General features: G+C 50.8%; 2 protein-coding genes across 4 annotated transcripts in view; both read right to left on the bottom strand.

The window, feature by feature from the left end:
- LYPD3 (LY6/PLAUR domain containing 3) overlaps positions 1 to 3,913 on the bottom strand; it is a 6,464-nt gene extending 2,551 nt beyond the window's left edge. For 2 of the 3 annotated variants that reach the window (XM_017885914.1, XM_017885916.1), the window contains exons 1-3: positions 1,688 to 2,249; positions 952 to 1,122; positions 514 to 675 (exon numbers count right to left, since the gene is read on the bottom strand). In XM_017885914.1, the coding sequence (XP_017741403.1) occupies positions 514 to 675; positions 952 to 1,122; positions 1,688 to 2,012 (658 nt within the window). In that variant the 5' untranslated portion in view covers positions 2,013 to 2,249. Of the gene's footprint in view, positions 1 to 513; positions 676 to 951; positions 1,123 to 1,687; positions 2,250 to 2,819 lie in introns of those variants that run through there. The other variant, XM_017885917.1, reaches the window with a different exon arrangement.
- A 7,550-nt stretch (positions 3,914 to 11,463) lies between these two features.
- PHLDB3 (pleckstrin homology like domain family B member 3) overlaps positions 11,464 to 21,614 on the bottom strand; it is a 31,885-nt gene continuing 21,734 nt past the window's right edge. The window contains 3 exon segments of the mRNA XM_017885913.1: positions 11,464 to 11,899; positions 14,409 to 14,494; positions 15,724 to 15,940. Of these exon segments, the coding sequence (XP_017741402.1) occupies positions 11,765 to 11,899; positions 14,409 to 14,494; positions 15,724 to 15,940 (438 nt within the window). The 3' untranslated portion in view covers positions 11,464 to 11,764.

Below are 21,614 nucleotides of genomic sequence, written 5' to 3'. Positions count from 1 at the left end.
GATCTCAGCTCACTGCAAGCTCCGCCTCCCGGGTTCACGCCATTCTCCTGCCTCAGCCTCCCGAGTAGCTGGGACTACAGGCGCCCGCCACCTCGCCCGGCTAGTTTTTTGTATTTTTTAGTAGAGACGGGGTTTCACCATGTTAGCCAGGATGGTCTCGATCTTCTGACTTCGTGATCCGCCCGCCTCGGCCTCCCAAAGTGCTGGGATTACAGGCTTGAGCCACCGCGCCCGGCCTTAAATACCTCTTAAGTACCTGGCAGCCCTCTATGGAAATGTATGTCTCTCCAAAACACTCTGGGACAAAGCATCACTGTCCCCACACTGTTAATATGTTGGGGGAAGGGACTGCATTTTCCATGATGCCCTACGATACAAGCACTTAGGCCCCACGGTTCCCAGAATGCATCGCAGGTGAAGGAAACGCTTTGGGTAAAGGGCTCCCTACCGCCCAGGGTGCTTCAGAAGTGCTACCACAACTCCTGTAGGTCCCGTGCTCCAGGGCTCCCTCACCTGCCGTCAAGGTGACGTTGCCGTCGAAGCAGCCATTGTAGACATGATCGCTGGCGTTGTAGCAACTCACAACCGGCGGCGATGTACCCTGGCACGCCTCGCGGCTCAGGCCCACACAGCTGTAGCACTCCACGCCGTTGGGCGGGTATGCACTCTCATTACCTGAGAGGGGGGCCCAGAGGAAGAAAAGGCGTCGAAAGGGTTCAGAAACCGCAGCGCGCCTCCTAGCCCCGCCCCTAAGGCGTGACCCCCGCAGCGCGCAACCTCCTGGTGCCTACAGTCAGACAGTCCCGCCTGCTGCCTCTTGGCCCCGCCCTAGAGTATGACCCCCACACCCAGCACAGGCCGAGTACTCCCCGCTCCGCCCCGGCTCCGCCTCCATCTTGGCGGGCCCGAATGTAGCTCCGCCCCCACAGCTACGGCCCCGCCCCCACGGACCTGCCGGGTCGAGCGCCCGCGAGGTGAGGTTGAGCTTGGCGTTGCAGCGGTCCTGAGCGCATTGCTGCAGCTGGATGAACGCCAGAAGCCCGTGAAGATCCAGGCCGCGGTCATTCTTGCCGGGGAGTCCCGAACCGCAACCTCGCACTGCCATCGAGAATTGTCCGTGGACTGGGCAAAGAGACGGGGGCGGGATTAGATGTGGGCGTGGTCTCAGATGGGGCGTAGCCCAGAGTTGGGTACGGCCTAGGAGGGGCGGGGCCTCAAATAGGCCAACACCACAGGACTGACAGGCCGTAATTGGCAGATTGGCGCCCCCAAAGAGCCACTCAGAGCGGAAAGAACGACCGAAGGAGGGAGGAGCGGGGTCATGGAACGGGGGCGAAACCTCAAAGAGGTGAGTCGGAGGAGACATCCCGGTTGACAGGGATGGGGAGGTCTCAGTGGTGGCGCAGAAAAGGTGCATAGGACGTGACCTCGTTCCAAACCTGAGCTCTCCCAGTCCGCCCCACCCAGTTCTCAACTCTCTGCTCCTCGCCCTTGTAATCGTTAATAGAGAAGCCCTGGCCTGGGAGGAGGGGCGAAGCTGTGTCGTAGGGTCCCGGATAGGCTGAAAGGGAGGGGTGGGGCCGCGTTAAACGGGCGTGGCCAATCCATAAACGACTATAAGGAGGCTGGGTTGGGCTGGGCGGGATGACCCTCCCTTGGTGTGCGTGGCCCGGGGGTCCCCACTCACTGGTCTCCACCGCCCCGACGGCCTCGGTGCAGACGTCCACGCCCGGCGCGCACTTCACCGTCTTCATCTTGTGTGGGGAGCATCCGTCATCTGCTTTCTGCACGCAGCTGTAGCACTCCAGGGTCTGCGCTCCTGGGGGAGCGGAGCCGAGCAGACCTGAGCCCTCCTTGCTAAAGCGTCCACCCCCAAGAGAGAAATAGTCCTTCCCATGGCTCTCTGTCCCGGGATGAGACAGTCCTATTGCACACACTTTTCTACGGCAGGAGTAGGGAAAAGCTTTCCACAAATCTGGAAGCACAGGAATCACTGGACCCTTTTCCTTCATACCCACTATGCCAACCGTGGGCGTGTCCTTGCCACAGCCCTGTATGCCCGCTGTAGGCGATCCCCGCCATGGAGCCCCTCATCCCGGGGTAGGAGGGATACCTCCTCATAGTTTTCTGCTCAGAATGACAGAACTTCTCCCACAGTAGACTGTGCTAGACTGTGCTTAGTGAGGGATCCCTTCCCACAGCCCCCTTCTGCTCAAATGAGAGAACTCTGCCCACAGCTTCTCTGCCCAGGACAGGGGACTTTTTTGTTTGTTTGTTTGAGACGGAGTCTCGCTATGTTACCAGGCTGGAGTGCAGTGGCGCAATCTCGGCTCACTGCAACCTCCGCTCCCGGATTCAAGCGATTCTCCTCCTCAGCCTCCCGAGTAGCTGCGACTACAGGCGCGTGCCACCACGCCCAGCTAATTTTTGTATTTTTAGTACAGACGGGGTTTCAACATGTTGACCAGGCTGGTCTCGATCGCTTGACCTCATGATCCGCCCGCCTCGGCCTCCCAAAGTGCTGGGATTACGTGCATGAGCCACCGCGCCCGGCCTAGGAGCAGGGTACTTCTTTCCACACCTTCAGGATGGGAAATTTTGCCCACAGATCCCCCTGTCCGTGGTGGGGAACCCTTCCTACTGCCCATGGTGGAGGATGCTTCCCACTGCCCCCTCTGCTCAGGATGGGGAACTTTGCCTACAGTGCCCTCTGCTTATGTGGGGATCCTTCCCACAGCCTCCTCTGTAGGGGGCCAGAGGAGCCTCCTCCCCAGGAGCCCCCATTCTACCCCTTCCACCTCTCCAGGCAGCAGACCCACCTCCGCAAAGCAGCAGCAGCAGCAGCCAGCCTGCGTTCCAGATCACGGCCTGGGCACCTGCTTTCCTGGCGGGGACCATGGCTCCGTCCTGCTCCCTTGGCGTCCCCCCGGGTGTGCCGCCTCCCAGCCCGGGCCCTCTTACCTGAGCCCAGGATGAGTAACCTCGCCCCAGGCAACCCCAGCGTTGCCCAACCGGGCCAACTCAGCGTCGGCTGTGGGGCGGGGCTCCGCCCCTAGGCGAGTCATCCACAGGGAGAGCGGTCCCTGCCCTGTGAAGTTGCCAAGGAGGGAAAGGGTGGGAGCTGAGGTTCCCTGACAGCTCGCGGGAGAAAGTCTGTGTGTGTTTGGAGTGGGGGAGTAGTGGGGCTTAAAGAGAGGCTGGGGCTATTGACATTCAGTGTTTGGTAACTGTTAAATGAGCATCTACAGTGTGCTCGGCTTTGGCCTGGGTAATGCTGGAGATGAAGACAGAACCAGCGCCTGTCCTGGCAGAGCTCACCGTCTGATGGGGGAGACAGATACTAATCAAATAATCGTACAAATTGTTGTTTACCACAGAGACTAAGACACTGAAGGAAAAAGTGTAGTGATACAAGGAGATGTGGAGTCTAGGAGTGGGGCCTGGTCGGTGAGGGCTTCCTTGAGATTATCTGAGATGCAACCTGAAGGGCATGCAGGATTTAGCCAGCTAGAGCAGGTCAAGAGAGGGGCACAGTCCTTTACAAGCAGAGGGACCAGCACGTGGGAACACCTGGAGGTGAGAGGTAGGATGGACCATTCAAACACGGAAAGGAGAGCAGTGCTCCTGAGCTCAGAAGGACATAGGAGAAGGGCAGGAACTGAGATGAAAGAGTCAGGCAGAGGCCAAGACTCTCAGGGCATTAGAGGCCCTGACAAGAGATGTGGATTGATTATGAGAATAGTAGAGAATCTTTAAGAGGGTCTAAATGAGCTGGAGGACATGATAGATTTGCTTCTTAATATGATCAACCTGAGAAATAGTGCAGCTAGCCATCAAGAAGTAAATGGAGACCGGGTGCAGTGGCTCATGCCTGTAATCACAGCACCTGGGGGGGCCGAGGCAGGTGGATCACTTGAGATGAGGAGTTTAAGACCAGCCTGGGCAACATGGCGAAACCCCATCTCTATAAAGAAAAAAAAAAAAATTAGCCAGGTGCAGTGGCATGTACCTGCTGTCCCAGCTACTCGGGAGGGTGAGGCAGGATCACAGAGCACCAACCTGGACAAGGCCACACTGCAACAGTAAAGGATCAGAAAAAAATCAATAGCCTGGGCAACACAGGGAAACCTCATCTCTACTAAAAATACAAAAAATTAGCTGGGCGTGGGGGCGTGCGCCTATAATCCCAGCTACTTGAGAGGCTGAGCTGGGAGAATCACCTGAGCCTGGGAGGTTGAGGCTGCAGTGAGCTGAGATTACGCCACTGCACTCCAGCCTGGGCAACTAGAATGAGACCCTGTCTCAAAAAAAAAAAAACAAAAAACAAAGAAAGAAAAAAAAATCAAGACCAATTCATAACCATGTCTGAACACAGAAACAAACAAGATCATTGTGCAAACCAAAGAATGACTAAGCATCCCCATATCCTGGCTAATATAAATGACTGCTTATATTAAAGTTACAACTTTAACCTCACTTTGTTTCTCCTGCCTCATAAATGAGATTTATGCAAATGCCCAATCACAGCATTACTCCTTCTCCGTTTAACAGTATCTAAACTAGAATGAGGCCCCACTTCCTTGCACCATTCCCAAGACCACCACACACAAGTCCAAATCTTAAAATCAATCCTTTCTGGCCAGGTGCTCACCCCTGTAATCCTAGCACTTTGGGAGGCCAAAGAGGTAGATCACCTGAGCTCAAGAGTTCGAGACCAGACTAGCCAACATGGTGAAACCCTGTCTCTTCTAAAAATACAAAAAATTTGCTGGGTGTGGTGGCACACACCTGTAATCCCAGCTACTTGGAAGGCTGAGGCAGGAGAATTGCTGAACCAAGGAGGCAGAGGTTGCAGTGATCTGAGATCGCACCACTGCACTCCAACCTAGGCGACAGAGCAAGACTCTGACTCAAAAAAAAAAAAAAAAAATCCTTTCTAACACCCATTTACTTAGACACCTCACAGTTACCTCATGGTGTGCTTTCTCCCTCTGCAAGAAGCAATAAACCCAACTTGTTCAACCACAGATGTGTCCCTGGTGGAGAACATTGACACAGGCCAGGGCGGATGTACTTGGCCAAGGGTGTCCTAAAGGAAAGGTAAAGAGTGGAAGATCTAAAATATTTTAGGAAGAAGAACAAGTAGGGATTACTGATGGATCCAATGTGAGGGAAGAGGAAGTGGGAGGTTTCCAAGCTGATTCCAGGCAGTTCTTGCCATAAACCACATCATGACATTAATAGCAACGGTAACAAAAGTCATAATAACAACAGTGAGTATCGAGTGTTTGTTTCTCAGAAACTATTTTGAACAGAGGGCATGTATTATCTCATTTAATCCTCACCTGTAAGTATGGTTATTATCATTTATTAACCACCTACTCTGTGCTTAGCACTTTCTGTGAATCCTCTCTGAGTGTCACGACAGCTCTGCAAAGAGAGAACTAAGTCTCATTTCACAGATGGGGAAACTGAGGCTGGGAGAGGCTTGGAAGTGGCAGAACCGGGATTTGAACCCAGGGCTGTCTCTGAAGGCCCCCAGTGCCACTTGCCAAAGTCAGAGCGTGGCTTTAGGCCTGAGATTGTGTTTTGCAATGACCCTTAGTTTTACAGCCACAGAGGCATGCATTTGAATACCAACTCTGCCCCTAATCTGCTGTGTGACTTGATCAAGTGGCTCCAATTCTTTGATGTTCAAAGGCCTCCTGTCTAAACAAAGACTATGACAAAAGCACATGTATGCAGTGCTTCCTCGGTGCCAGGCAACTTTCCACACCCCTTACACACAATCCCATGAGAGATTTCTATGATAGTCAATTTACAAATGGGGAAATCGAGGCAGGCATGGGGGGCTTAACAACTTGCTCAGGGTCACAAAGCTAGGAAGTGGGGGAGATGGCATTTGAACTCAGGCAGTCTGGCTTAACTAATAATACCTACAATTAGGTACATGGGTCCACTGGATATCAGCTGTGAAACTTTGATAATTACTTGGCCCCTGTGTGCCTCAGTGTCCTCATCCTCATCCATAAAATGAGGGTCTTAGTAGTACCCACCTCATAGGGCTGCTAGGGCGTCAATGTTAAATATATGTGAAATGGTTAAAATAGGGTCCAATTCTAGGAGCTATGAAAGCATTAGTTTTTATTACTAATAATGGGTTAAGGGCCAAGCATAGTGACTGGTGCCTGTAATCCCAGCACTTTGTGGGGGCTGAGGCGGGCAGATCACTTGAGTCCAGGAGTTTTGAGACCAGCCTGGGCAACATGGTGAAGCCCCATCTCTACAAAAAATACAAAAATTAGCCAGGTGTGGTGGTGTGCACCTGTAGATCCAACTACTCGGGAGGCTGAGGTGGGAGGATCACATTGAGCCTGGGAGGTCAAGGCTGCAGTAAGTTGTGATCACATCACTGCACTCCAGCCTGGGTGACAGAGAGAGACCCTGTAATAATTTAAATAGATTGTTAGTATTGCTATTATTATTAATAGTCCCCACTTCTTGAGTTCCAACCGTGTGCCACAGAGGGTGGTGGGCTCTTATACAAGCAATCTCACCTTGAATTCCTAATGAGGGGGTAGAGGGGAGGATCTATTTCACAGAGGAAGACTATGAGACCCAGAGAGAGGAAGGTATCTGTTCAAGTTCACACAGCAAGGGAAGCGGCAGAGTCAGATGTCAGACCCGGCTGCATGGGGCTGGCTCACTGTCTGATGACGAGACAAGCAGCGGTCGTATTTATAAAGATATTATCTGTTCCCCAGACCCTGTGAGGCACCCCCCGCTCCCAACAATGACGAGCACTTCAGTCACCTGGGTGAGGTCACTTGGCATCATGCTGAAGCTCAGAGAGAGAAAGTGAATGACTCCTTGTGAAGTCATTCATTCAGCACCGGCCCCTGCCCGCCCCCACCACATCCCAGCCTTGGAATCTTAGCCCCAATTCTTGCTTTGCTGTGTGATGCTGCATATATGCTTGCACCTCTCTGAGCCTCCAAGGTGTCTTTCTTTTCTTTTCTTTTCTTTTTTGAGACAGAGTTTCATTCTCGTTGCCCAGGCTGGAGTGTAAATGGCGCGATCTCAGCTCACCACAACCTCTGCCTCCCGGGTTCAAGCGATTCTCCTACCTCAGCCTCCCAAGTAGCTGGGATTACAGGTATCCACCACCACACTTGGCTAATTTTTTGTATTTTTAGTAGAGATGGGGTTTCGCCATGTTGGTCAGGCTAGTCTCAAACTCCCGACCTCAGGTGATCCGCCTGCCTCAGCCTCTCAAAGTGCTGGGATTACAGGCGTGAGCCATCATGCCCGGCCCAAGGTGTCTTTTTTATAATAAAAGAAGGACTGTCTTTCATGGTAGAGTAAGGTAGTGGGCAAAATATCGAGTCTGGAAGTGGACAGACACATTTTAATCCTATCTCTGTCACCCTCTTGCTGTGTAACCTCAAGCAACTCCATCTCCCTCTCTGAACTTCAGCTGAAAACCCCTACCTCCTGAGGGATAAAGCAGGGACCCAGTGAGGGACATGCAGGGTGAGACAAGCATTATTATTGTGTGCTGCTCTGAAGCAGGAGGCCCTGCAGGTCCCAGCTGTGTGGGAGAGTTTCAGGGAGGAACCCCAACTGGCCAGACCGGAAGAACTAGCATCTCGGGGAGGGAGTGGGACCCAGGGTGGAGAGGTACCTCTTGCTCAGGCCTGCCCGGATTCTGGGCGCTGACCCCCACCTGGCCCATGACCAGGGAACAGAAGGAGGTTTGAATGCAGGGCACCACTTAAGCCCGCTGCATGGTAGGTGGCTGGCTCTTCGAGATCCTTTGCAGATTTTATGGCAAAGAATCTAGAATCTGGCTCAGGGGTCAGTGCGGAGGCAGCCACCCGCAATACAGATCACTCCCAGGCCTCAGACAAGGCCAGGACCATATTCACTCTGTGTTTCTCGTCTCCCTGTGGCAGAGCAGGCTCTGAGCCCAGTGAGGTTCCCAGCCTGACTCAGGCCCACTCCCTCTGGGACACACCGTCTGGGACAAGTTAGGGAAAGAGTGGAGTCGGGGACAGGGCTGACTGTGTAATTTTCTGGCCTCAGTGAGAAATGAAATGTAGAGACCTGGTTCAAAAGGCAGGAAAGAGGCTGGGCAGGGTGGCTCACCTGTAATCCCAGCACTTTGGGAGGCCGAGGCAGGAGGATCACCTGAGATCAGGAGTTCAAGACCAGCCTGACCAACATGGTGAAACCCCGTCTCTACTAAAAACACAAAAAGTTAGCCAGGTGTGGTGGCGCACGCCTGTAATCCCAGCTACTCTGGAAGCTGAGACAGGAGAATCGCTTGAACCTGGGAGGCGGAGGTTGCAGTGAGCTGAGATCGCACCATTACACTCCAGTCTGGGCAACAAGAGCAAAACTCCGTCTCACAAAAAAAAAAACCAGGAAAGAGTGTTTATTAAAGGTACTGAAATAGAAACACTGTTTTTTTTTTCATTTCTTCTGCCTCAATCTCTTTTTTTTTTTTTTTTTTTTTTTTGGAGACAGTCTCACTCTGCCACTCAGGCTGGCGTGCAGTGGCACAATCACAGTTCACTGCAGCCTCTATCTCCCAGACTCAAGCAATCCTCCCACCTCAGCCTCCCAAGTAGCTGCCACTACAGGCATGTGCCACCATGTCCAGCTAATTTTTAATTTTTTTTTTTTTAGAAACAGGGTCTTGCTATGTTGCCCAGGCTGGTCTCAAACTCCTGGGCTCAAGTGATCTTCCTGTCTCAGCCTCCCAAAGTGCTAGGATTACAGGCATAAGCCACTGCACCCGGCCCTCAGCCTTTCTCTTGACCCCTCATGGTGTTTAATGTTATGTTCCCTTGGGCACAGAGATACTCGCAGAACCAACACAGACCTTCAATGGTGGCTAGGGACCCTGCCCCACAACGTGGGCAACCTGGCTGGGTTCCCCGTCCCACCAGATGCCCACTGCCATGTTCCACCCCAAGATACCATGAGGCACGAGTAGCCAACCCTGGTCTTGTGGCATGCCTGCAACAGGGGTGGAGGGTGCCAGTGATCACGGGGCAGAGTTAAGAAAGGGACAGGCCAGGCGCAGTGGCTCACGCCTGTAATCCCAGTCCCAGCACTTTGGGAGGCCGAGGCGGGCGGATCACTTGAGGTCAGGAGTTCAAGACCAGTCTGGCCAACATGGTGAAACCCTGTCTCTACTAAAAATACAAAAATTAGCCGAGTGTGGTGGCCAGTGCCTAAAATCCTAGCTACTCAGGAGGCTGAGGCAGGAGAATCGCTTGAACCTGGGAGGCAGAGGTTGCAGTGAGCCAAGATCGCACCACTGCCCTCCAGCCTGGGTGACAGAGTAAGACTCCATCTCAAGAAAAAAAAAAATGGGGTGGGGACAAGAGTGGAAACTTGTCCCAGAGAGGTGAGGCTGCCTCATCATGCTTTCATTGTCTCATTAGTCTTAGCTTACAAAACAGAAATTCAAAGATAAATTTACGAACTTCTACACGGTGACCACAGAGCATTAAACCCAAGAGCAGGGCTCTTCTGAACATGGGGAGCTGTCGTCTACATTGGTCAGATGTCCATGAAGCAGGATTCAGTAAGGGACCTGGTTTGCAGAGGGGCTGGGGGATGAACTGATCCAAGAATCCAGATGTCACACACCTGAAGGTAGAGACCAAGGGACACTTAGAGTTCCAGAGGACCTAGGAATTTGGGTGTCTGCACTCCCATGACTCAGAGCACTGTATCTGGGTCAAGGGAACTTTTTGAGGCAGGAAAGAGCTGTCTCCAGAGTGACAGCCTAGAGTGCTCAGGTGGGGGACCCTGGAGGACTGTAGAGGCCCAGAACAGGCACCTGACCCGGCCTAGGGGTCAGGGAGAGCTACTTGAAGGGGCGCCATAGATGAGACCTGAAGGATGAAGTCAGCCAAAGAGCTCTGCCTGCCTTGTTCATGACGGTCCCCAGCCCTTAGCATCACCTTCCCATCAGTTTATTCAATCACCAGATGATCCCTCCATACCCAGTACGCACCAGGCCCTCTGCTGTACCAAGGGCTCAGTGGTGACCAAGACAGTGCTCACTCCCAGTCCAGAGCAGGAGACAGACTCAACAGCAGTGATGATCCTGGGTAGTCAAGGCCACGATGAGAGAAGCACAGGATAGAATGATCAGGGTTGCGAATGGGGAGGCACAGGTGGAGCGGTCAGGGTTATAATGAAAACCCCAGGGCCAGGAGCAGTGGCTCATGTCTGTAATCCCAGCACTTTGGGAGGCTGAGACAGGCAGATCGCTTGAGCCCAGGAGTTGGAGGCTAGCCTGGCCAACATGGTGAAACCCCATCTCTATTAAAAATACAAAAAGAAAAAAGAAAATAGCCAGGCGTGGTGTGGTGGCGGGTGCCTGTAATCCTAGCTACTCAGGAGCCTGCGGCAGGAGAATCGTTTGAACCTGAGAGTGGAGGTTGCAGTGAGCCGAGATTGCACCACTGCACTCCAGCCTGGGCGACAGACGGAGATTCTGTCTCAAAAAAAAGCAAAGCCCGGAGGAAGCATCTGACCTGCCAGGACAATCAGGGAAGGCTTCCTGGAGAAAAAGACTTAACACAGGAACTAAAAGTGAAATGATGAGTAGGGCTTTCGTGGAATGGGGAGAGGTGCCTAAGCAAAAGGAACAGAATGTACAAAGGCCCAGAGGTGAAAGGGAAGAGAGTTTTGTTTTTTGTTTTTCTTCCACTTTCATGGAATGAGACATGCTCTATGGGGCTGGGAACAGCAGTGACCAGGACAATGCTGGCTCTGCCTCATGGAGCTCTCAGTGCATAAAGGACACAGATCCATCGCCCATGATGACCCAGGGTCCTCAGGGAGGGATGATAGAGTTCAAAAGGGGGTGCCTGACCCAGCCAGGAAAGTCAGTGAGGGCTTCCTGAAGGAGGTGACAACTGAACTAAGGCTGGAAGAATGAGGTGCATCTGATTAAGGGAAGGAGGAGGGCCAGGCATAGTGGCTCACATCTGTAATCTCAGTACCTTGGGAGGCTAAGGTGGGTGGATCGCTTGAGTCCAGGAGTTGGAGACCAGCCTGGGCAACACAGTGAGACCCCATCTCTATAAAAATAGATAAAATAAAAAAAGGAAAAAAAGCGAAGAAAAAGGCAGAGGGAACAACGTAGGCAAAGGCCTAACGGGGGGAAGCCTAGGAGTTCCTAGAAATTTCCAGCAGCTGGTCAGGCCAGAAAGGGTGGAAACAGAAGGGCCTACAAACTAAAAAAGCAAAACTGCCAAACACTAAGGACGCAAGCCTCTCACCCTCTTCTCCCAGCCATGACCTTAGAGTTGAAGGCCTCCACTCCTAAAGAGAGCCGGCTGTGGGACGCGTGGCTCCCAGAGGTACCGATAACTCAGATGTCCTGCCTAAGGGCCAAGGTGCCCCGGACGCCTAGGCTGGAAACCACAGCAGCAATTCCTGTTTTTCCTCCGTATTTAATTCGGTATCACAGGAGCACCAATAAATAGTTTCTTCCTGCCCCTGCAATCTTCCTCCTGCCCCGGGCAGGGCCTCAGGGGCTGGCGATCCCGTCGGGGGCAAGGCACCAGCAACCCAGAACGCAGCAGCTCAGGCCAGCCGAGCTGTGGGGGCCTGCAGAATTCCCGGGAGAGTTCCAAAGGCGTGCTCCCAAGCTTGCCGGCAGTGGGCGGGGCCTAGGAACGCCCTCGCGCCTGCGGAGCCTCGAAAGGACTTCCCCCCAAGTGGGCGGTGCCACTCAGGGGGCGTGGTTTTCGTCAGCTGCTGTCACAATGACGTCCATCCAAATGCGCATGGCTTCGGCACTCGGAGCCACCATGTAGAAAAGGCGTTCGTAGGTTTTCACGCAGAAGGTCAGGCGGGGACTGGGGCTCTGGAATAAGCAGAAAATGAGGGTAATGAGGACAAAAGACACTGGCCACAGTCTGGGTGCGAACCCAGCCTTGCTACTTACAGTCTGTGTGACACTGGACAAGGTACTTAAGTATCTGAATGTCAGTTTCCCTGTCTTCCCAAATGATGCCACCTACCTCACTGGGTTATTAGGATTAAATGAATTAACACAGGAAAGTGCTTAAAATTAACATTTGTAGAGCGCTATTGATAAATTATGAGCAAGACAAATGTTTTTTCTTTTTTTTTTTTTTTTTTGAGACGGAGTCTCGCTCTGTCGCCAGGCTGGAGGGCCGTGGCGCGATCTTGGCTCACTGCAACATCCACCTCTCGGGTTCAAGCAATTCTCCTGCCTCAGCCTCCAGAGTAGCTGGGATTACAGGCCTGTGCCACCATGCCCGGCTAATTTTTGTATTTTTAGTACAGACGGCGTTTCACCGTGTTGGTCAGGCTGGTCTCGATCTCTTGACCTCGTGATTCACTCGTGTCGGCCTCCCAAAGTGCTGGGCTTGCAGGCATGAGCCACCGCGCCAGGCCGAGAAATTTAAAAGTAGGACTTATGGCGCCTTCTCTCAGCCTAACTTCTCCAATATTAGATATATAGGCATTCAAATTCCACCTCCCCAAAATCTAGGTCCCCTTGTACCTTGGGAAAGTTAGTGCCTAGAATCCGTTATTGAGTACCCACGTGCCAATCCCAAATTGAGTAAATCCCTTATGTCCATAATCTGTTTTTAGTCTTCTCAATAACCCTGATGGAATGCGTTGATGCGTGCCCATTCTACACATGAGAAAACTAAGGCTGGCCAGGCTGGGTGGCTCATGCCTGCAATCCCAGCACTTTGGGAGGTTGAAATGGATGGACTGCTTGAACTCAGGAGTTCGAAACCAGCCTGGGCAACATAGGGAGACCCCATCTCTACAAAAAATACCAGAAAAACAAAACAAAACAAAACAAATTAGCTGGGTGTAGTGGCACGCATATATAGTCCTAGCTACTCAGGAGGCTGAGGTAGGAGGATTGCTTGAGCCTGAGAGATAGAGGCTACAGTGAGCTATGATTGTGCCACTGCACTCCAGCCTGGGCGACAGAGCAAGACCCTGTCTCAAAAAAAAAAAAAAAAAAAAAGAAGAAAAGAAACAAAGAAAACTAAGGCTAAAGAAAGGAATTCACTTTCCTGATGTCACATAGCTGAGATTCCAACCTAACTGCTAAAAAGCCACAGTTTGGTTATTCTCCACAGAGCTTTCTAAATATTGTATCAGTTGCCAACATTTAAATTTTTGGCACTGTGCTTTTATACAAGTTCCAATTCCTGAGTTCTCTGGGGCCCACTCCCACTTGGCAACTGTTGGCAGGAGCCAAGTAACAACCAGTTCCTTTATTTGTTTTTCATTTAAAAATTCAAACAAAAAAGAGAGATGGAATATTACTATGTTGACCATGCTCGAACTCCTGGCCTCATACAATCCTCCCATCTCGGTCTCCCAAAATGTTGGGATTACAGGCGTGAGCCACCACGCCTGGCAGATCATCTCCTTTAGATGCTCCCAGGCTGCCCCACCCTTGCTCTGAACTCTTCATTCATTCCCAGTTTGACATCAGAGTTTGCCATATTTTGGCTCTAAAACTTTTGTTCCAAGAAAATTAACAGTGACAGGCCAGGCGCGGTGGCTCACGCCTGTAATCCCAGCACTCTGGGAGGCCAAGGTGGGCAGATCTTGAGGTCAGGAGTTCGAGACCAGCCTGGCTAACACAGTGAAACCCCATCTCAACTAAAAATACAAAAGTTAGCCATGTGTGGTGGCACGCCTGTAATCCCAACTACTCGGGAGGCTAAAGCAGGAGAATTACTTGAACCCAGGAGGCGGAGGTTACAGTGAGCCAATATAGCGCCACTGCACTCCAGCCTGGGTGGCAGAGCCAGACTCTGTCTTAAAAAAAAAAAAAGAGAGAGAGAGAGCCACATGTGATGGTGTGATGGCTCACGCTTGTAATCCCAGCACTTTGAGAGGCCAAGGCGGGCAGATCATGAGGTCAGGAGTTTGAGACCAGCCTGGCCAACATAGTGAAACGCCGTCTCTACTAAAAATACAAAAATTAGCCAGACACAGTGGCACACCTGTAATCCCAGCTACTCGGGAGGCTGAGGCAGGAGAATAGCTTGAACCAGGGAGGCAGAGGTTGCAGTGAGCAGAGATAGCGCCACTGCACTCCAGCCTGGGCGACAGAATGAGACTCTTGTCTTAAAAAAGAAAAGAAAAGAAAAGAAAATTAATAGTAGCTGAAAGCCAGAGTGTGGGCTCTTAATTTTTAGTCCCTGCAGTCAGGTGACCTGTTTGTCTTCTGTGACAAACAGGTACTCCTGTAAGTACCCTGACAGGAGAAGCTGCGAGTGGTTTTCCCCAGGATGAGCCAGGGATGAGATAAGGCCTGACTCCAACTCGGACTCCAACTGGGATGGTAGGATGACATTGAGGGGCTTCACCTTGAAGGCACAGCGTAAGTGGTCGTAATACACTTCCTCAATGGCCTGGAAGTAGATGACACCTTTGAGCTTGGTCTCTTCCTTGTCTGGTAGGGGAGGTAAGAGAAAAAGCCAATGAGAAAGGTGTATCTGTGTGTGTCGAGGTGAGGGTCATTGGCCCTAAGTCCTGAGACTGGATTTGGGGTACAAAACATGGTGACAAGAGTCTGAAGGTCTCTAAAGGTTGAGAGGTGAGTGAATGTTAATGCTGGATGGGAGACTGGGTGCAGAAACTGGACACTATTGGGGAGTGGGGTCTGTGGAGCTGGAATCCTAGGCTCTGAGTGCCTTGGACTCTGAGAAGGGAAGGAACTCAGGGAGTACTCTAGTACTTTCTAGGTATAATCTCTAACCCCCTCAAACTCTCCTGGAGGGGTAAGTACATTTATCTCCACTTCACAGATGTGGAAACCAAGACTCAAGAGATGTTAAGTCACCCAGCACAAGTCACACAGCCAGAGGTGACAAGGCCAGGACTCACTAGGTAGAGTCAGATGGTCATACAGGTTAGGGGAGAAGGATTTAAGGCAATACAAGTGTCTAAGGAGGCTGGGAACAGTGGCTCACGCCTGTAATCCCAGCACTTTGGGAGGACGAGGCAGGCAGATCACAAGGTCAGGAAATCAAGACCATCCAGGTTAACACAGTGAAACCCCATCTCTACTAAAAATACAAAAAATTAGCCGGGTGTGGTGGCAAGAGCCGATAGTCCCAGCCATTCAGGAGGCTGAGGCAGGAGACTCACTTAAACCTGGGAGGCGGAGTTTATAGTGAGCTGAGATCACGCCACTGCACTTCAGCCTGGGTGACAGAGCAAGACTCCGTCTCAAAAAAAAAAGTGTCCAAGGAGAGGTTTGGAATAATTGATTCTCCTATAGAAGAAGGACAAGGCCTGAGACTCCTGGCTGTTGGAGGACTGGGGGCAGCTGACAGTGTAGGTTCAGACTCATGGGTGTCTTAGGAACATGGGCCCTGGGAAGCTTGAATTGTATTAAGCTGTTATCTATCTGTTATCTACATCCCTAAGGAGGGCTGGGAGTTTGAATTCCGGGTGACTTAAAGAGGGGCTGGGGATCTGGACTCCAGGATCTGGAGGAAAGAGGGAGCTGAGAGCCTGGACTCCTGGGTTGTAGGGAAGGTAGGAGCTAAGGAACCAAACTTCCGGATCCTGGGGAACATGGAAAGTGGTGGCCAGGACTTCTGGTGCCTGTAGGGGAAAGGCCTCCGGAGTGGAATTCCAGCATCCCGGGGCCCATGGTGGCCAGGCTGGGCTTACCCGCATAGTAGGCCAAGCGGCGGGCTTGGCGGTCAAAGCAGAACCATCGCTTCCTCCAGGTCTTGATGCGGCCACCCATCTTCACCAGGGGTCCGCGGCAGCAGCCCCCAGACACCTGCACATGTGGGCAGTTTTCTGGGTTGTGGCCCCATCCCTCCAGATGCTGCCGGAGATCCAAGATTCGTGGGCCTGGAGGGTGGGGTGGGGTGGGCGGGGCCTGGGGAGCAAAGAGAAGAGGCAGCTGATGTAAGGGCTGGGGGATTCTACAGCCTGGAGCCCCTCCAGGGGAGCAAGTCATAGCAGCTTGAGTGTAAGGCCCACTACAGTCTTTAAAGGGTAATATTAACAAAGACCATCTGACGAATGCAATGGCTACATGGATTGACTATGATGCTCTGCCCAGGGCTTTATGGACAATAGCTCCTTGGCACTTCATGGCAACTGTGAGCCCCATTTTACAAATGAGCAAAATGAGGTACAGAGAGATGACATAATGCACCCGAGGTCACACAGAGCTTCTAGGCAGCAGAACTGGGACACGAACCCAGGTCTTTCTGACGCTAGAGCTCACCCTGAAACATCAGAGGCCTAGCAAAATGAAGATCGGGCTGGGCATGGTGGTTCATGCCTGTAATCTCAGGACTTTGGGAAGCTGAGGCAGGAGGATCACTTAGGCCTAAGAATTCAAGGGCAGCGTGGGCAACACAGTGAGATCCTGTCTCTGAAAAAAAAAAATTTTTTTGAAAAAAAGAAATGAAGATTGGAGCCTGTGTGGTGGCTTGAGCCTGTAATTCCAGCTACTCAGGAGACTGAGGTGGGAGGATCCCTTGATCCCAGGAGTTTGAAACCAGGGTGGGCAACACAGAAGACCCCTTCTCTATTTAGAGAGAGAGAGAGAGAGAAAAGAGAAGCTATGTGCAGTGGCTCATGCCTGTAATCCCAGCACTTTGGGAAGCTAAAGTGGAAGGATCACTTGAGGCTATGAGTTGGAGACCAGCCTGGGCAATATAGAGAGACCCCATCTCTACTAAAAATCCAGAAAATTAGCTGGGCCTGGTGGCGCACACCTGTAGTTCCAGCTACTAAAGAAACTGAGTCCAGGAGGATCGCTTGAGCCCAGGAGATGGAAATTGCACTGAGCTATGATTGCACCACTGCACTCCAGCCTGGGTGACTGAGTGAGACCCTGTCTCAAAAATAAAACAGAGAGTGCTTGTTTACATTATTATTGTTGTTGTTATTGTTGTGATTGAAATTGATGAATATAATCCTCTGCTAAGTACTTTCTAGGTATAATCTCTGCCCCCTCAAACTCTCCTAGAGGGGTAAGTACATTTATCTCCATTTCACAGATGTGGAAACCAAGACTCAGAGAGGTTAAGTCGCTCGAGACAAGTCACACAGCCAGAGCTGACAAAGCCAGAACTCACCAGGTAGAGTGGTCACCTCAGATGGTCATACAGGTTGAGGAGGAGGATTTAAGGCAAGACAAGTGTCCATTATTTATGAGAGCCTGACTATGAGCTGGTCTGATCCAACCTATTCTTCCCAAATAATCCCTGCAAACAGTGGTAGGATTCCAGAGGTCAAACGGAGGTTCAGTACATCTCAGATTTCTTCATGCAAGCAGATCTGCTGGGGATTTTTGTTAAAATGTTAAAATGCAGACTCTGGGCTGGGTGCGGTGGCTCACACCTGTAATGCCAGCACTTTGGGAGGCCAAGGCAGGCGGATCATGAGGTCAGGAGATCGAGATCATCCTGGCTAACATAGTGAAACCCTGTCTCTACTAAAAAGACAAAAAATTAGCCAGGTGTGGTGGCAGGCGCCTGTAGTCCCAGCTACTCAGGAGGCTGAGGCAGGAGAATGGCATGAACCCAGGAGGTGGAGCTTGCAGTGAGCCGAGATCGCACCACTGCACTCCAGCCTGGGTGACAGAGCAAGACTCCGTGTCTTAAAAAAAAAAAAAATGCAGACTCTGATTCAGTCATTTCAGGGTGGGGTCTGGAGTAAGGGGAGAGGTTCTGCATGTCTGACAAGCTCCCAGGTGGGCCCTGATGCTGCTGTTCCACCAGCCACACTTTGAGTGTCAAGGAGTTAGAAAACTGAAGCAGGATGGGTGCGGAGGCTCACACCTGTAATCCCAGCACTTTGGGAGGCCAAGAGGGGAGGATCCCTTAAACCCAGGAGTTTGAGACCAGCCTGGGGCAAAATGGTGAAACCCCGTCTCTACAAAAAATACAAAACTTAGGCCGGGCTCAGTGGCTCACGCCTGTAATCCTAGCACTTTGGGAAGCCAAAGTGGGCGGATCACCCAAGGACAGGAGTTCGAGACCAGCCTGACCAACATGGAGAAACCCCGTCTCTGCTAAAAATACAAAATTAGCCGGGCGTGGTGGCGCATGCCTGTAATCCCAGCTACTCGGGAGGCTGAGGCAGGAGAATCGCTTGAACCCGGGAGGTGGAAGTTGCCGTGAGTCAAGATGGCACCATTGCACTCCAGCCTGGGCAACAAGAGCGAAACTCCATCTCAAAAAAATAATAATACAAAAATTAGCCAGGTGTGGTGGCGTATGCCTAGGATCCCAGCTAATTAGGAGGCTGAGGTGGGAGGAGGGCTTTAGCCCAGGAGGTGGAGGTTGCAGTGAGCCGAGATCAGACCACTGCACTCCAGCCTGGGTGACAAAGGGATATCGTGTCTCAAAAAAAAAAAGAAAGAAAGAAAGAAAACTGAAGCAAGGCCAGAGCAAGAAGGGATGAGAAAGAGATGAGATTTACTGGTTGGAGACAGGAGAGTGAGGTGGGGAAATGAGAAGGATTAGGGAGGAGGACTGCAGGGAGGGAAAGGCCAGGTTTGAAGAGCACCCGCTGGGCCTGCAATCTCCCCAAATCCACACAGGAAGACCAAGGATCGCCACCATGTGTGGAAGCTCCCGCTCTGTGTCAGGCACTATGCCAAGTGCTCACTGTGATTATTTCGTTTCTTCTCCAAAACAACCCATTAATGTCCCCCACTAGACAGATCAAGAAACTGAGGCTTTAAGAAGAGGTGACTCTCCAAGGTCACTGAACTAGGACGTAGGGAGCTGGGCCCCAATCTAGGAGAAGACCAGGGATGGGCTTGGGACTCCACCACTGCCCAGCTATATGTCACCTCCACAGAACTCCTGTCCCTCTGGGAGCCTCAGTTCCCTGCGCTAAAACACAGGGTTTATCACAGCACCCTCCTCTGGAGACTGTTTCAAGGATTAGCTGACTGCCGTCAGGGTCTCCAACCCAGAGGTTCCCCTTCTAGGTGTGAAGCCCAGAGACACACTTGCTCATGTGCACAAAAGACAGCAGGGGTGTAGGGCAGGTGACAAAGCACACAGCAGGGGACTGTTTAATACATGATGACACTACAAGCCAGGCAGAACACCAGAGCAGGAACAATTGTTTGTTTGTTTGTTTTGAGACAGAGTCTCACTCTGTCGCCCAGGCTGGAGTGCAGTGGTGTGATCTTGGCTCATTGCAACCTCTGCTTCCCAGTTCAAGCGATTCTCCCGCCTCAGCCTCTCAGGTAGCTGGGACTACAGGCACATGCCACCACGCCCGGCTAATTTTTCTATTTTTAGTAGAGATAGGGTTTCTCTACATTGGTCAGGCTGGTCTCGAACTCCCAGCCTCAGGTGATCTGCCTGCCTTGGCCTCCCAAAGCGCTGGGATTACAGGCGTGAGCCACCGCACCTGGCCTGTGCTTCGTTTTTAATGAGCACAAGCTTATGCCTAACAACGCAGAAGACCCCACTGCTGTTCCTGCCTTATTTTGCTCCCTGGCTCTTATCAGCCTCTGACATGCTATTTACTTTACATATTGATGTTGTTTTGTGTCCATCTTCCTTCCCCCTTAAAACATCAGCTTCCCCCAAAGGTGGGGACTGTTATCTTGGTCACTGCTATAACCCAGGATCTAGCACACAGTAGGCACTCAATAAATATTGGCTGAAATGAATAAGGGAAGGACAGATGGTGGTAAAAACAAAAAGGTTGGGAAGGATGTGCTTATTTATGAGGCAAATAAATTCACAAAATATGGCTTGATTGGTGCCTGTGGAAAAGTATAAACATAGATCTGAAGGCTTCTCAGCAGTAGAAGTGAGGTCAGGAAGAAAGCGACCACTTTCTTAATACTTTATCTACCATTCTTTTTTTTTTTGAGGTGGGGTCTCACTCTGTCACTGAAGCCGTAGTGCAGTGGTGCAATCATAGCTCACTGCAGACTCCACCTACTGGGCTCAAGCAATCCTCCCACCTCAGCCTCCTGAGTAGCTAGGACCACAGGCATGCACCACCACACCTGCTAGTTTTTTAACTTTCTGTAGAGATGAGGGTCTGACTATGCTGCCCAGGCTGGTCTCCAGCTCTGGGACTCAAGTGATCCTCCCACCTCGGCCTCTCAAAGTGCTGAGATTATAGGCGTGAGCTACTGTGCCTAGCTTTATCATTCTTTATAACAAAATGCATCCATTCTATGAATATTATTAGTATAGGTAAAAATATAATTTATGTAAGGGAGCTGTCAGCTAAATCAAGAATGTGAAAAAGTCAACAGGATAAATGGATTATTTCACAAATAAATAGTGGTTATTTTTTTTTAATGGGGAGGCAGAACTGTTAGAAATTAAAAGATTTAAGAGACATTAAACCAAATGCATAGTGTGTGCTTTGCATATAGATTCAAATAAATCAACTGTGAAAAGATATTTTGGGTCAGGCATGGTGGCTCAGGCCTATCTTAGCACTTTGGCTGGCCAGAAGGGAGGCTCAAGGCCAGGAATTCAATACCAGCCTGGCCAATATAGTGTCTCTACTGTTAAAAATAGAAAACAAAGTCAGGCACGGTAGCTCGTGCCTGTAATGCCAGCACTTTGGGAGGCCAAGGTGGGTGGATCACCTGAGATCAGGAGTTCGAAACCAGCCTGGCCAACATGGTGAAACCCCGTCTCTACTATAAATACAAAATTAGCCAGGCATGGTGGTGGGCGCCTGAAATCCCAGCTACTCCAGAGGCTGAGGCAGGAGAATCGCTTGAACCCTGGAGGCAGAGGTTGCAGTGAGCCGAGATAGTGCCACTGCACTCCAGCTTGGGCAACAAAGTGAGACTCCGTCTTGAAAAAACAAAAAAAAAAAAAGGAAAAGAAAAATAAAAAATAAATTTAAAAATATATTTATTTTGGAGACAATGAGAGAAACGTGAATATGGACTATATATTACAATATAATGAAATTAATAATCTTATAAGATATGGCAATGGAATTTTTGTTATGTTAAAGAAAAAAAAAACCTATTGGCCAGGCACAGTGGCTCACACTTGTAATCCCAGCACTTTTTGAGGCCAAGGCAGGCAGATCACCTGAGGTCAGGAGTTCAAGGCCAGCCTGGACAACATGGCAAAACCCCATCTCTACTAAAAAAAAAAAAAAAAAAATTAGCTGGGTGTGGTGGTAGGCACCTGTAGTCCCAGCTACTTGGGAGGCTGAGGTAGGAGAATCACTTGAACCAGGGAGATGGAGGTTCCAGTAAGCTGAGATCACATTGCTGCACCCTAGCCTGGGCAACAAGAGAAAACTCCGTCCCCCGAAAAACAAGCCTATCTATTGGCAATAAATAGTGATGTTTGAGTGAAAGGATACAATATTTTGCTTTAAAATACTTCGGTGCAGAGTGGGATGTAGGTATGGGATTAGTAAAATAAAATTGGTGGCTAGGCACCAGGGGCTCATGCTTGTAATTCTAGCACTTTGGGAGGCTGAGATGGGAGGATTGTTTGAGTCCAGGAGTTTGAGATCAGCCTGGACAACACAGCAAGACTCTATCTCTACAAAAATAAAATACATTAAAATATAGGGGC

This window comes from Rhinopithecus bieti, unplaced genomic scaffold, assembly GCF_001698545.2.
Source record: "Rhinopithecus bieti isolate Rb0 unplaced genomic scaffold, ASM169854v2 scaffold_15643, whole genome shotgun sequence".
In the NCBI taxonomy this organism is placed as follows: Eukaryota; Metazoa; Chordata; class Mammalia; order Primates; family Cercopithecidae; genus Rhinopithecus; species Rhinopithecus bieti.
This window is presented reverse-complemented; position numbering and strand designations above follow the sequence as displayed.